Source organism: Rhipicephalus sanguineus, chromosome 10 (assembly GCF_013339695.2).
Source record: "Rhipicephalus sanguineus isolate Rsan-2018 chromosome 10, BIME_Rsan_1.4, whole genome shotgun sequence".
Lineage (NCBI taxonomy): Eukaryota > Metazoa > Arthropoda > Arachnida > Ixodida > Ixodidae > Rhipicephalus > Rhipicephalus sanguineus.
The window spans coordinates 133,902,141-133,918,655 of NC_051185.1; the positions used below are offsets into that span (position 1 = coordinate 133,902,141).

The window sequence follows — 16,515 nt, forward strand, 5'->3', positions numbered from 1 at the left end:
ACCGCCAGGATAATCTTTATTCATAAACCTGATAAGCCCTCAGACATAGCTGATGCCTATTTCCCTAACGTTGTGTTTGGGCAAAACTCTCGAACGTGCTATTCTTAATCGCTTAAATAAGTACACAGAAGACAATCGGTTATTCCCACCAGAGATGATTGCCTTCCGCAAATCTTGCCAGGATGCCATGCTGAGGCTCAAGCATAACATCCTCACTCCCAGTGACAGTAACGACACCCAAGCCATCCGGAGCTCGACCTTCGCGGTGCGTTCAACAATGTAGATCATGGCTCTATTTTATTACATAAGATTAACTGTGGCAAGAAAATGTATGACTATATCCGCGAATTCCTTACGAACCGCACGGCTATCATTAGTCTCAATGACCAAAATTCGTCCCCAATCACCCTGGGCAGCTTTGGCACACCTCAGGGTTCTGTGCTCTCATCGTTCCTCTTTAACAAAGATATGAGGTCTATTTCTGAGACGCTGGCCCAAATAACAGATCTCCAATATTCTTTATATGCAGATAACATTACCATATGGATGAAAGGTGGATTCGATGGCTACATTCAAGATACCTTACAAGAGGCCGCAGATGCGTTGGCTACGACAGCTGGGCTCATGAACCTCGAGTGCTCACCAGCTAAATCTGAGCTGTTACTCATATCAGCTAATAAGCGCGACAGAATCAGCATTCAGATCAACCTGAATGGGAAGCAAGTTCAGACAAAATACGTGCACTAGGCATGCACATTCAGTCTAAGAAACTCAATACTTACACACTTGAAACGGATGCTACAAGAGTAGACCACACAACACGGCTTATAGGAAGGGTCTCGAATAAGCATGGCGGTCTTCGCGAAGCAGATTTAAGAAGACTAGTACAAGCATTTGCCATCAGTAAAATCACATTCTCCCTCCCTTAGCTTCACCTAACACTGCCTGTGGAAGATAATTCACTGATACGCAAGGTATACAAGTTTGCCCTAAGAGAGCCAAGTACAGCCTCTACTGAGAACATTTTGGCTACAGGCACCTTGAATCCCTTTAGTGAGCTCGCAGAAGCCCCCCTGACAGCTCAGCGCCAACGCTTATCGAACAGCCCCACTGCTAGGCGTATTTTAAACTCCCTAAATATTACCCCAGCACCGACGACCAAAGAGAAATTTAATATTCCCAACGAGATTCATGAGAATTTTGATCTCCCTCCTCTCCCTAAAATATGCACCCTGTTCATCACGAGCATAGAATACAACGACGAGCTAAGTCCCTTCAGAAAAAGTTTTTTAACTGTAAAGATGTGGTCTATGTCGAAGCCGCAAAGTATCCGTGTGGACAGAAATTCGCCTTATTGGTTGTTAACTCCACTAGCAGTGTTGCAACGGCAACATCCACTCCACTCTCGTCTTCGGAGGAGGTGGAAGAGGCCGCGGTGGCACTCGCCGCAACAATTGCTAATTCGTCTCTCATGGTAAGTGACTCAAAAACTGCCATATACAACTTCGGAGCGTGTGGGGTTTGTAGGACAGCCCTAGCCATTCTCTCTCGCAATTCGCCATCCCAACTTGTTACATTAATCTGGACACCTGCTCACGCAGGCCTAATTGGTAATGAGGCGGCTCACGCAAGCGCTCGAGCTTTCACGATCCGAGCGCAGGCTAGACTAGGGGACGCTTCAGACACCGACAATCTCCCTCCTGCGTTTACCTCTAAAGACAGATTGGTTACATATACTTCGACATTCGCGGGCATTACCGGCTAGGTCGCCAAACCCTAACGCCTTTACTACGTCGGTCCTCACACAGGCGCGAGGTTCTATGGCGTAGATTACAAACCCGCACTTTTCTCTTCCCTGTCTTACGCCACAATCTTTACCCCGGAATGTACCTTAATTCGGAGTGCAAATTTTGTTCTGTCAGGGGAGCGGACCTTAACCACATTATGTGGCAGTGTAAAAATCACTCCCCTCCCCCGAGCCTTCCTAAACAATGAGGTAGTTAGCAGCTGTGGGAGGCTGCCATGCGCAGTTACATACAGCCCCGCACTTCAGGAGGCTATCCTGAGGTGGGCTGAGGTGGTGAGAAGGCGAGTAGGATCCCTCGCCTTCTCACAGCCCCTTTCCCTTAAGAGGGAATAAATATAATTAAGACTAATTATTTCAACCTCACTAACGAAAAATTTAGTAGTGGCTACTCCAGCGTACTAGGAACAATATGTAGTAGGTTTGGTTCGCGTAACCTGTTCTTTTTTTTAAATCGTTCTGCGTGGTATTTAAGACACCTTGAAGAGTGCTCACAGATAAAAAGCAGACTTCACGCCGAGCAGCGCAACTGCCCGACGTAATCGTGCCGTGTCGCTACGGGTGTTGGTACTAAAGGTGACGTGCGAATCAACATTGCGCCAACGTGGCACCGCCAGACAGATGGTGGCATAAGCGAAAGTTATGTGCGTAATTTGTGGCGTTCTGTGGGCACTGTACACGCGTACAGAAACGCATGTGGCCGCACGTATATACATTTTTTTCCTCGGTGGCAACTGTTCGCGAATGTGCTTGGGAGCCACTACTGCTGAGTGCCATGGCTGCTGCAATATGCAACACTTTTTAATGTGAACGTGCCAAGAATTACGCGAATGTTAAAGCAAGCAGGCCATCCCTTGTGCCACACCGTGGCTGCCCAAGTCGCGAACCTTGCTATGCAATGAGAATGACGTGAAACTGTCGCGAACCTGTTGCGATTACGTCAGGCAAAGAAAGAATACCACCATTTGAGTGGTTCTACAGTGGCTGTCCATCTTTTGCGTACTTCTCCCATATTATTGCGACGTTTAGAGGAGCAAGTCCTCTTTCTTGACTTACTGACCAAACGCCAAAGACTCACCTCCCTCGCAGTGGGGTCCCTGGTATCCGACGGCGCAGTCGCAGACTCCCGGGGCCACGCACGTTCCTCCGTTCATGCACTGTGGATAGCACAGCGCTGCTGGGCAGGCCAAGATAAGAAGTGCGATTACACTCGCTATCAGTTCAATTTCCTTCTCGCCTTGTGCACATGCTACCGGCAACGAGTTCCGCGCACACTTTCAGATGACAAAGCCGACTATGTTTACTACTTGTGCAAACTACGCCGCATATTAAGACGGTACACTACAATCACAGCACATAACTCATGGGGTATCTCTCAAAGCTACTCTGACATAGTGCCAGAACGTGTTAGCGCTAGGTAGCTAAGACGCAGCGCATTAAAGAGTAGTTGCTCCTTCACGATCATGGCATCTAAGGAAGCGCGTTCCATGCAGGATTAAAATGCGGTAATAAGTAGCTCTGGGATATGACTTTGCAGAAAACACTTCGGCAGCTTTGCTTAGTGGCCGCTCCTCTATAACGCAGCATAGTTATTTCGCCAATCGCTTCACTTCAAATATAAGCACTGGAGACAATCACGTCGCGGACGTGAGCGCTGCTGTTACAAACCGGCAAACTTTGAAAACCGTGAACTGAAGTGAAAACCTTAATCAAGCGCTAGGCATTACGGCGCTTGGGTAATGAAGGTAGTTAGAAAAGATTACTGGGTGTACGATGCTTCTACTGACTTACACTTTTAGGAAGTATAGATGAGCGTGGAGTAGTAGTCCCATTCATCTCCATGAATAGGGCTCATTCAGTATTCATGGTACCAGCGTAGTTGCCGCGACCATGCATCAATTCTACTGAAGTCGACAAGGTGGAGTTCATGAAAGGAGGAGTGTGCCGTCTACCCACTTTTACCAGAAAGATCTGTACGGATTTCTCGGAACGAAAGCTTCCCAGTTGGCGAAACATTCGTGCTCGTCTGATGTTCGAACCCTACTTACCACATTGTGCAGGTTTCTTGGAGTTGGTGAGTGGTACGTACGCCCTGGAGCAGCTAGCCTGTTGCACTACCAGAGCGACCACCCCTGAAATGTACTACTAGAGCGACAACCCCTGAAACGCCTTAATCTCGTGCCGGCCATGCTGTTCTAGCAGTGATGTTTTCTCGGGTAAGGCGAACTGAGGCTCTGTGATTAGGGAGCAGAAGTGACAAAGGGTGAAATAACTGTGCCTAAGATATTTTCTTTTTCTATTCACTCAAGTTTAGAACACTGTGCACACAAGACAAAGCCATGCGGCAAAAATTCTCCCAATCTGCCACGGTTCCTACAAGCGCTTGGCGGAGAACTTCGCTCGCATCGCTGCGCCTCTGAGTGTTTTGACAAAACGTGACGTGCATTTTCAGCAAACCTCTCCGCAAACCGAACAACTTGAGCTGAAAAGGCGCCTGCATTCGTAGCGTGCCCAATACCAAAATTTTGAGAAATGCAAAAATGGGCGCTGTGGTTGTCAAGGCAAAATGGCGGACCTCAAATGGTCGTGCTTTACTAGCTTACGTCAGGGGCGTAGCCAAGGGGGGGGGGGGGGGGTTGGGGGGTTCAACCCCCCCCCCCCGAAATTTTTCAGTTTTGCTTGCGTATATATACACGCACACATACAAACGCACGCACGAACATACATAAAGTATGGTTGAAACCCCCCCAAAAAAAATTTCTGGCTACGCCCCTGGCTTACGTCATCCTGTCACTATTAAGAAAATATTCCACGAAGGAAAAGGAATGCCTTGGTATAATTTGGGCTGTGGCAGACTAGCAACGTTACCTTCAGGGCAGGCACTTCAATGTCGACAACCATGCCTTGTGCTGGCCGGCGAACTTAAACGACCACTCAAGCCGCCTTCTGTGGCAAAGTCTGGCACTTTAGAATTCGACATCACCGTGGTCTACAAGTACAGACTCTCGGCTAGCCATCGTCTTAGCGATACCTGAGCGACACCTTTGCCGGAACGAGGAACACAGATGATTCCCTCAAAACGGGATGAGCAGAGCCTGAACTAATGTGTCCGATCGAAAGTGCAATACTGAAGCTTTCTCTAGGATTTTAACACGTGAAGCTGCGCACTGAGATAAGACACAGAACGAAGAAATGATTCGACAGAACAAGCGCTGCACTTGAAACTAGCTCATTTTGACAACTCAAAGTAATCTAGTAGCGAGTGAAGCGTTTCTTCATTTCGTCTCTTGCCTGCGTGCGCTGCTTCACACATTAAAATGTGTGAAGTGTCACCAACTCGCCAACTTCCGACTTAAGTGAACTTTCTCTAGCATGCTGCCACGCGCACTTCTTTTTCTATTTTCATGTGACCGACCCGTTACACGTGTAAACACTGCCTTATGTGCGCCGCACCGAAATGTCACACATTCCCTATTATTTTAGATTGTTCTGATAAGCTTGAGCACGCAACCGGAACAGTACAATTTATCTTGGGACTAACGCCACGACCAACGATAATGCTGGAATCTTCGATGCCACATGTATCTGGCCTCGATGAACGATACTGTTCATCGCGGCCAGCGCGCCTTACCGTTAACCAAGTTACCGACCGCCGACACTGTGATCGCCGCTATCAGCGTGTTCCATAAACCCGACTGGTGGGCTACTTGGTACTGCATATTGCCGTGCCCGCTGTATGCAGACAACGAAGATGATGTGCGCTTTGACAGTCTCGCGGAACGAGACTCTGACCGAAGAAGACGACGTGTTTTGTGTCTATGTTCCTGTCGATGCTGCTGCATAAAACGGGCTAAAGGCAAAAAGAGAAATCTCCAACCAGAAGGTTTATTTTAAAAAACCTGACGTTTCGAAGCCTGACCGGCTTCTTCTTCAGGGGTGAGATGGCCCGAGGTGCACGGCGCTTATATGCGCTTTCTTGCCGACAGTTGCCGCAAGCCTTGACAATAGAGGGGGGGGACAAGGTTCCCGTGGTGCGGTTGATGTTTTCCGCTGTATTCTGTATATGCCACGACTCGAGGAGAAGCCGCCGGCGCCAACAGCTTTCCTGTTCCAGGATCACCGCATCGTCAGGACTAATGCGGTGGTCACATTTTTCGCAGTGTTCCGCTACTGAACTCCTTTCGCTGTTCAGCTGACGTAGATCGTTCTTATGCTGCCGCATCCTTTCGCGGAAGTTCTTTGTTTCCCCGACGTACGCGGCGGGGCAGTCTGAACACGAGACCCTATACACGACGCCCTGCGCTTTCTCCGCAGGCGCGCGGTCTTTGGGAAGGGGGAAAAAACGGCCGATGGTGGTGGTTGGCTTGTGTGCCACGCCGACCCCCGCCTGGTGACCCCCGCACCGCCAGCCATCACTTGTCGCGCCTCGGTCACCACCACAAGAGGACACCATGGGACGGCCGCAATTTCGAAAAACGGACGCTTGGCGCACTGTCGATCGCCGCCCCTTCTGCTTCAACTGCGGTGGTGCGGGCCATATAGCTCACTATTGCTGGCACCGTGACACAGCGTTTCGCCCTCCTCGGCCGAGGTATGACGGCCGCCGCGCCAACGCCGACTACCTGGCTCGCCGTGACGACGCTAATTTCCAAGGCCCTCCAATGACGCGGTCTCCCTATAACGAGTCGCTGCCCAATCACCGGCCCGACTTCGGCCACCGGTCTCCATCCCCTCCGGAGTCGTCATCACCGAATCGACGTACTTTTGCTGACCTTTGTGGGAGGAGGTCGCCCAGCCCACGCCGGGGAAACTAAAGGCGGCGACCTCACGGGGTAACAGAATTCTGGTTTGAGCTAGTTGGTACTGGTTCATAACTGAGGATACCTTTGGCGCAAATCGAACGCCTAACACAAAAGAACAGGACGGGCGCCTTGTGAACGCTTTGGAACTTGTGAACGCTTTAACTAATGGAATGCAGAATGCACGGTCTGCCTTCTCAGTAGACGTCACAGATTTGTATTACAGTATTCCACATAGTGGCCTCTTTACCGCAGTCCGTGAACTGATTGAAGACAATGGAGAGCAGCGCGTTCAGGACCAGACGGGCATTACCAACGACAGGTTTTTATCCCTCTTGGAATTTTACTTGACTTCGACATCTGTCGCTTATAATAACAAGTTTTACGTACGACGAGCAGGGATTTGCATCGGCTCTTCGATAGCTCCAGTGCTAAGTGATGTGTTCCTGTCCCTAATTGGCAAACGCGTTTCCAGACGGTTCTGTGATGGTCCCGTGATCAAGATATACCGTTACGTGGACGATTTTATAGTTTTTACGAGTTCGACCATTCAAGAGGTAAGCACAGTAGTGGGTGATGTTTTATCTGTTTTTCTTCAAGAATCCGAAGGCCTCAAATTCACATCTCAACTTCCGCACGAAGGCGCATTACAATTTTTGGACATCGAAGTTTCATTCGCTCCTGAAGCGCACATATGTTGGGCGTACAATCCCCGCGGCAAAAAAGGCCTATTACCTTATGAAAGTGCTCATTCAAAGGTTATAAAATGAAGCATTGTAACCACGTGCTTAAAAGCAGCTCTTCAAAAATCGCCCGTTCATCAAGTGATAGACAGCGTCGGAGCACAGCTCAACGGGATAAGGAAAGCTGGATACACTCAGATTTGATATCCACTGTTTGTGAGACCACCGTGAAGGTGATGACACGCCCCAAGACGATGCCCAGAGAAAAAAGACATGAAAAGAAGACACCGGTGCAAGTGGTCCCATACATTCATGCTATATCGCACACTCTAAAAAAGATAGGATCCCGTCATGGTGTCCGTGTCGCAATGTCGGCGCCATGTAAACTTTCTGCTGTGTGCGCTATGATGAGCGCAAAAAAAGAAAATCACAGCATATCCACGGAGTGAGTGATGATGAGTGGGCGAAGCTCCGAAGGTTAATCGGTAAACCGTGAATCTTCCGTGAATTCTGCCCAGTACATCATCACCGACGTGAGATCGGGCGCGTTTATACTAAAGGTTCGATGAGAGTTATGACCACTTGCAGCTCACTTTAATTTTACATGTACGCTGTGAATTTTCATTGTTTAGAAAACCATTGCTTTAGAAAACATCTGGCGTTCTTTCGTTGGTTTATTTCATCAATCAACGGCGTTTTGAACAAAATTTTTATTGTTTAATCACGTACGGGAGAAATCTCACCAGGCACTACCTTGGAGGTAAACAATGGCTGCTAATGGGAATGAGAGACAGAAGAAGTCGGCTTTTAGCTAACACTTACACTTCTACTTCTACTAACGTTTCCTACTGGAACATGCCAATGGCTGCTAATGGGGAATGAGAAACAGAAGAATTCGGCTTTTAGTTAACGCGCACGCTGCCGATTTTTTATTGTTCAACAACGCACAGGAGAAATCTCCCACCGGCACCACCTTGGAGGTCAAGATCAGGTACTAGCGTTAAGACTGGTTACGTACTACGACGGGGACGAACGGGTGCCGCTTTAAGGAGCTTCGCCCCTAAAAGAAGACGTGTTCCACAAAGCATGCGACCATTTTCACTAAGTGCGCGTCTGGAGTTGTATACCTAATTCCACTGAGTTGCGGGAAAGAATACATAGGCCAAACTGGGCAGTGTTTCAACGACAGGGCCAGACAACACCGTCTCAACGTAAAAAAATGGTTTTGGCAGCCTGATGGCAGTACATTGCAAGGTGTGTGCATGCTACCCCAAGTTCACGAACGCGAACTTCGTAGGCAGAGCAAGGGAAGAAACTTAGAGAGAAGTGATGGAGTCGTATTTCATCAGGCAAAGGAGCGACGCCTGCGTCAGCATGGCTGCACTATCACTTCAAGGTAAAGGGATTAGTTTTCTGAGCAGCACGTTACGGTTCCCTGGTTGTTAAGAAAAATGTGATGCGCGCGCACTCATGTGGTTTGGCTTGTGCTATAAAATCATCTTTCCGCTGTGGAATAAAATTAGTTGGAAGCTGCGCACCCGTCCTGTTCTTTTGTGTTATGTGTCCTCGTTCAATTTGCGCCAAAAGTATCCTCACGGGGTAAGGTCGCAGCCCAACCACAAGAGGATAAAAGCCTCCATTACTGCCGCTACAGAACGACGTGAGGCCGACGAACTTGAACAGCGACGAAATTGTGAGCGCCGACCTCGATGTGTTTGATGATGGGCAGCAAGTGACGGCCTTAGTCGATACAGGTGCCGACCTTTTCATAATAAGTCAAGACCTCGCCCCTCGTCTCAGGAAAGTGAAAACGCCATGGACAGGACCGCATATAAGAACTCCGGGCGGTCAATTACTGCTGCCTACTGGAAGATGCATAGCAAGAATCAGCATAGGAGGTACTTCTTTCGTCGCGACATTAATCGTTCTCCCAGCGTGCTGCAAAGATATAATTATAGGAATGGACTTTCTCAGGGAGCACGGCGCTGTAATCAACTTCCCGGACCGCCTGGTTTCGTTCTGCAAGAGTCCTAGTCTGACTGATTATTGCCGCAACACATCTCCTTTCGCCTCAATGACGACGACGTAGCTGTCCCGCCTCGATTGTGTATCCTTGTTTCAGTGGCTTGTGACGTTCCGTTTGACGATGAAGGAGTAGCAGACCGAATAACCTCGCTGCTTTTCACACACGGCATTTCAGTCGCACGAGGAATAGTCCATGTCAACGACGGGCGCACGGACTTGCTGTTGACCAATTTCAGCTCAGAGCGCCGGCACCTTCCAAAGGGCACAGCTTTGGCCTATTTCGATGAGGTAGCATATTTTCGCGACTGCTTTCAGCACTCGAAGCAACGACTGCACAACATCCACAAGACCTAGCACCTATCCTCGACGTCAGTCATATTTTGCCTCAGCACGAGCGAGAACGTCTTCTAGCGCTGCTAGCCGAGTTCCACGACTGTTTCGCGTCGACCTCAAAAGTCGGCCGCACACCCCTGACCAAGCATCGAATCATCACAGAGGACACAACGAGACCAACACATCAAAATCCGTATCGTGTGGCTTCGAAAGAACGACAAGCGATAGAAAACCGATAGCCAAAATGCTTGAAGACGATGTGATTCAACCGTCAAAGAGTTCCTGGGCGTCACCTGTTCTAGTCAAGACGAAGGACGCCAGCCTGCGTTTCTGTGTGGATTATCGAAAGCTAAATCAGGTGACAAAGACGTGTGCCCGCTTCCCCGTACAGATGATTCGCTCGACAGGCTTCGAAACGCACGTTACTTCTCTTCGGTGGACCTAAAGAGTGAATATTGGCAAATTGAAGTAAACCCCAGAGATCGTGAAAAAACAGCATTTGTGACGCCATACGGATTGTACGAATTTAAGGTCTTGCCATTCGGCTTATGCTTCGCGCCTGCTACTTTTCAGCGCTTCATGGATACCGTGCTCTCAGGGCTGAAGTGGAAGACCTGCCTAGTGTATCTTGACGACGTCATTGTGTTTTCCGCAACGTTTGACGAACACCTTGAACGGCTGCAGGTGGTTCGGCAGGCCGTACGGTCCGCCGGCTTGACGCTCAAGGCGGAGAAGTGCCACTTTTGCTTTGAAGAACTACAGTTTCTTGGCCATGTCGTCAGTTACGCAGGAGTTCGTCCGGATCCTGAGAAAGTCGCCGCCGTCGCCCGGTTTCCTATACCATCAGACAAAAAGGCTGTGAGGCGTTTTCTAGGCCTCTGCGCATATTATCGACGATTTATACCCGATTTTGCACGCCCTGCGTCGCCGTTAACTGGCCTCACAAGGAATGACGTTGCCTTTGTTTGGGGCGACAAACAGGAAACTGCTTTCAAAGACTTCCCGGAACGTCTACACACGCGTCCAGTGCTTGCCCACTTTGACGAGACAGCCTCTGCAATGCTGCATACTGACGCCAGCAATGTTGGCCTTGGAGCCGTGCTTGTGCAGTGCCAGGAAGACACGGAAAGAGTGATCGCCTACGCAAGCAGAACTCCTTCACGCACAGAGGCAAACTACTCAACCACTGAAAAAGAATGCCTCGCCGTGGTATGAGCGGTTATGAAATTTCGCCCATATTTGTACGGCAGCCCTTTCAAGGTGATCAGTGACCACCATTCTCTGTGTTGGCTGACAAATCTTAAAGATCCTTACGGGTGATTGGCACGCTGGAGCCTTAGACTACAAGAGTTTCGATATGACGATTGTTCACAGGTCGAGGAAACGACACACGGACGCTGACTGCTTGTCTCAGTCACTGATAGAGTCGGCTGCTACGCTCGATGAAGGCACAGCATTACTCGGAATTCTCGACACGTCGGCTGTTGCAGACCAACAACATGACGATCCTGAGCTGCTTGGCCTAATTAATTATTTAGAAGGAAGAACTCAGAAAGCTCCCAAAGTCTTTGCAGGAGGCTTATCGTCATTTTGTTTACGAAACCAAGTCCTTTACAAAATGACCTTCTCGTCAGGCGGATCCACTAACCTGCTGGTTGTCCCTACCGCCCTTCGTTGTGAAGTACTGCAAGCGCGCCACAACGAGGTCACCTCTCGGCATTTAGGCTACACGCGCACACTAACCAGAGTGCGGGAGATGTACTACTGGCCAGGACTCGCCGCTGCTGTGAAACATCACGTTCGGACCTGCCTCGATTGCCAGCGGCGCAAGTCACCTCCGACGAAACCAGCTGGTTTGTTACACCTAGTCCAGGTCCCGCCAACGCCGTTTGGCAAGATCGGAATGGACCTTTTGGGTCCACTTCCTACTTCTAGTGCTGGTAACCGCTGGGTTATTGTGGCGAGTACGTAAGCGAGTGACATTGCGAGCGACTGTCACTTGTACAAAGTGTATTTATGTACAACTGACCCGACTATAGCATCGAAGCGACGCTCTTTTAGAGGAAGCCAAATGCCGTGCCCGCTGTATGCAGACAACGAAGATGATGTGCGCGTTGACAGTCTCGCGGAAGGAGACTCTGACCGAAAAAGAAGACGTGTTTTGTGTCTATGTTCTTGTCTATGCTGCTGCATAAAACGGGCTCCTTGATCTTCTGCTAAACATCTTGGTTGTCCGTTTACTGTGCACCGCGACAATATCTTATGTTTCAGCGCAAGGAAACACGAGGACGAAAAGGAAGACTCGAGGACACAGCGCTACTGACAACGGAGGCCTCTTCGCAGACACGCAGAAACAAAGTGGTTGTGGTGCCATATCTGCATAACGTAAGCCACACTCTAAAGAAGATTGGTAAAAGAGTTGGAGAAGACGTCGTTTTTTCCACCCCATTAAAGCTTTCCGTGTTGTGCGCCCGTGTAAACAACCCCACGCAGGAGCGTATCAACTGCAGTAAAAAACATCGCGAACAGTTTTTACCATGAGCGGAAGGTGTTGTCTACTGCATCACATTGTCATGTTGGAAAGAGTACATTGGACAAACAGGCCTGAATGACCGCATACGAGAACATTCTAACAATGTAAGCAAACTGGCAACGAGTGGTCATCTTGCGGCACCCTGCATGCGCTGTGGCTGTAAGCCCATTTTTAACAAAACTAATGTGATTGCAAGAAATTCAGATCAGATTACCAGGGAAACTGTTGAGGCGTTTGAAATTAACAAAAGCAATGGTTGTGTGAGCTGGCCCTCTGTTTCGTTGTCTCAAAAAGAGCTAGTGTTTCTGTCGCGGTAGTGGTGGCGCTGTTGTCGTAAAGCGACGTGTTATGCGAAGGTGATTTTGACACCCTTTCCCTCTTTCCTGAACCGTGGTATTTATGCTGTTACCGTGTGCAATAAAGATTCGCTCGCTGGATTTCAAGCAAGACGGACGTGCCTACCGCGATGTCCTGGATTACTCCTCGTACCTCTCGCTGACCGGTGCCCCGTGACGGACTCCTCGCCCGCTATGCCGTGCGCCGCTCATCGTCGGGGCCTTCGCCGCTTCGCCGATGTTGTGCACTGTGCCTCTAGCTGTGTTCCGCGGACCCGTCCCTGAACTCCCGTGACCGTTTCCACATCTTTCCTGTCCTCTTTTCTCTTCGTTGTATGGATGGCTCTCTCACTTTTCTCTCTAATTCCCTCCTTACCCGCACCCCTACAGGGCGCTTAGCCGTGTCGCAGACGCAGACAGAAATTAGCGCCCTTTTCCTTTCCTTAATAACCACACAGACAATAAACCTCAGTTGTTAGTAGCGCTGTGTCCTCGTGTCTTCCTTTTCGTTCTCGTGTTTCCTTGCGCTGAAAGATGTATGTACAGCATGTATTGCTTGTACTTTGTCTTTTTGTTTCCCGGCACATGTTCACCCAAATAAAGAGTGTCGTCTTTAATAGCCCGAGTGCCGCCTTCTTCACTGTCACTACTACGTGACATCTGGTAGAGGTGCTGTTCGTTCATTTCCGGACGCCCCCCGTCAAGCCGCGAACCGAGCCCAAGTCGCGCAGAAGATATCGACGCCAACCCCGACCATCGAGTAAGCCGCAGACTACAGGGTCTACCACCGGACTACGCGCCTCTACGCGATGAGACTTTGACGATTAATGACCTGACCATGACAGCGGCAACGATGACAGCCACTGTGGCACCGCCCGCGACTGTCGTGCTACAACCTCACAGGGAACCACCAACCTTCCGAGGATCATCGTTCGAAGAACCGGAAAGCTGGCTCGAAGCGTACGACCGCGTGGCCGTTTTCCATAACTGGGGCAGTGAAGAGGAGCAACGGCGTGCTTACTTCGCCGCTCAGACCTTGTTCGAGAACCAAGAGCGAACCCTGAAAACTTGGGACATTTTTCGTACCAGGTTCCTCGCCGCATTCACGAGCGTCGTCCGCGAGGAGAGGGCCAAGGATCTGCTCGAAACCCATGTGCAGCTGCCAAACGAAAATGTGGCGGTCTTCACGTAAGAGATGACCAGACTGTTCCCGACTGTTGCGGAGCATGGCAGGGCCTGCGCAGTCTCGCAGACCCTGCCATGCCTGAAGAGTAGAAAGTTCGCCTCCGCATGTGAAGAGTCAAGCAGGAGCTCTTCGTGGTACTGATGCGCAACGCATCGAGATGTCCAAGAATGCGTCTCCGAAGCGACGAGGACTGAGAAGACGCTCGACATGCGCAACCGGCAATACAGTTCCAATGCAGTTCCATAACAGGAAACAGCACAGGAAAACGGGGCAAGAAAGATTGATAGGACAAGAATAATTTCATTCTTGTCCCGTGTGCCCACGTTGTTTCCTGTTTTTGAAGCGAAGCAAAGAAGCTTCACTCGATACCCTTTTAATGCGCTATCGTCGTTAAACGCCACGCATCATCGAAATCTAAGGGCTCTGCTCCGGCAACGTGCGCGAGACGATAAGGGTTATTGTGCGAGAAGAACTGTGCCGCATGTTCCCATTCTCGCCGCCTGAAGTGGAGTCGATCATCGACATCATTCAGGAGAAACTCCTGCAATCGCTGGGAATTTCCAAACCACCGCAGCCTCATCCGGAAGCCATGAGCTACGCTGCTGCAGTGCGTCGTAACGCCCCCCCTCCGCGCCCACGTCAAGACGCTACATCGCAGCAGTTCCGCCACCAGACACTGCCGCCGCCACAAAGTTTGTACAAGATGTCAGCGAACGTTGCCATTTCAAAGGCGGCCTTTCCCAGAATATCCTATACGGATCACTTCTGAAGAGGATTTGGCATCACGATTCGAACAACATAACGATACCGATCTCCAGAACGACTCAAATATGGACGCCCATTCTGAAATATAGTTTTTTGTTTCACGGTTATGTTCAAACACATATGGCGACCGCATGGGCTGCCTCAAGAAAATAAAGTGCGTGCGGCTAAGCTCGGGTTAGGCCCGGTTATGCAAGCGAAAGCTCGTTTACTTGGTTATGCTTGTTTCCGCCCGTAACCGAAGCACAGTTCCGGAACCGAACGATATGGTTAGTCGAACGTTCTGTACTACGTGTACTCACTACCGCCGTTTCGTCACTTTCCGAAGCCGTCGCCACAGTCGAACACGAGGTGTCCATCACCGCCCCTAAAGCTCGTCGCTGTCGTCTTTCTGCATCCTTCTAGGGTATCGACGTTTAGCTCGCCAAGTTCTCGTTCAACACTCGTTTCAGCCTACCACTGTGCGCGCTCGTAGTGACTTTTCCGCTTTAACTCATTAACAAGCCGAACAAAAGCCGCAGGACATGGTGCGACGCAGCTGGCCGCCGTCGCCGCTGTGACCGCGGCAGACAACTTCGGCACATATAGGCGAGTGTCCTCGCTCCTTCCTTCCATCGCGCGACCATGGCACAATGGCTGAACTGAAGCCCGCTGGCCCCGGCTGGCCCGGAGGCGTAATTCTGTTACCTCGAGGGATCGCGCACGCGAGGAAGAAAGGGAGGAGTGCGAGGAGGAAACCGCGACCTGCGGACGGCTGTTCCACCGCCGGACTGCACCACCACCGGGAACGTCCCAAGCAGGGAGACGTTGTTTTCACAACTCGCCCGTCTAGGGCGGGGCTTCTGCTCCGCTACGCCATTTGCACGTGCGAGGCAGTTTCTTTTTCTTTCTTTTTTTTCTGTTTGGTTTGTTGCGCGCAATGCGCGGGTGCGGGTAGTACACTCGTCCAATGTAGCGCGGGCAGTGCCGGTTTGGCCACACACTTCGTGTCTGCGTTGTCGGCGTACCCGAGCGTCTAGAGTTTGGTGTTCAGCTACTAACTACGGAAATATCTACTAGCGCGAAAAACACACAAAGGACGAGGTAAAGACGGCAGATAGGACGCAGCGCTAATCTGCCGTCTTTACCTCGTCCTTTGTGTTTTTCGCGCTAGTAGATATGTCCGCAGTTAATACGCGCCAACTAGCCCAATTCGCTTCTCTAATTCAGCTACCACTTTGCGTACGCAGCTGCGAGAAACAGGGCAAATAAGGAATTAATGAATATAAGTGTGTTTAAAGCGGCTCTTCGTCCCGGGTGAGACGTTTCCACCACGTACTACCTGGTACTGCGTCTTTTCTGTTTGTGTGTGTGTGTTTTACACACCATCAGAAGGGGGGAAGGCCCGTTCCTAGGAGAAGCTATCGCATTGTGTGCGTGTGTGCGCACATGTGCGCGCGCGGCTGCTCCGTAAGGACTACACTCTTGACTTTTCTCCGGCGTACTAATGAGCGGCAATGTTGACCTACGAGCGCCCATTCTTGAAGTCTTACAAGCATACGCAAGAACATATGTAAAGATGAGTCAGACAACCTTCCCACCCGGAATGAACTCCTAGAACTACGCCCCTTACCGCTAGGCTTGTTTGTGTTTTCTTTTGCATGGTCGCTCGGGACCTTGAGGTTATGTATCCATCCTGTTGAGGGCCGATTATATGATCCCTGTACTTCTCACAATTATATTCTATGCTTGATAATATGAGCTCGTGTACAATATGCAACCACTGGTGTTTATCGTAGCAGTGTTTGTAGATTTCGCAATTATTGATAATTTCCAAAGCTGACCAACCAGCTGAAATGCTGAACACGAAATAAGTCTCAATTTATCAGCATTACGTGCATTTCACAAACACTCGGATTTGTATCTGTAGACTGCAGCCTAATGAATTTGAAGGCTATCAGCCATTAACGTATGAGAAGTAAGCATGTCAATTGAGATTAGGTTGTTGGGCCTGCCTCCTCTAGCTCGATATATCTACCAGTGTTGCGGAGTTGGCACTCAGGAATTGTAATGAAT

At 49.9% G+C, this 16,515-nt stretch overlaps 1 protein-coding gene across 6 annotated transcripts in view; it reads right to left on the reverse strand.

Annotated features, from left to right (window-relative positions):
- LOC119372473 (protein shifted) overlaps window positions 1-16,515 on the reverse strand; it is a 709,384-nt gene that overhangs the window by 268,127 nt on the left and 424,742 nt on the right. For 5 of the 6 annotated variants that reach the window (XR_007417709.1, XM_037642948.2, XM_049419637.1 and 2 more), the window contains one exon: window positions 2,883-2,981. Coding sequence is in view for 5 of the 6 variants with exons in the window: in XM_037642948.2 (XP_037498876.1) it covers window positions 2,883-2,981 (99 nt within the window). In the remaining variant the exon portion in view is untranslated. The remainder of the gene's footprint in view (window positions 1-2,882; window positions 2,982-16,515) is intronic. The other variant, XM_037642946.2, reaches the window with a different exon arrangement.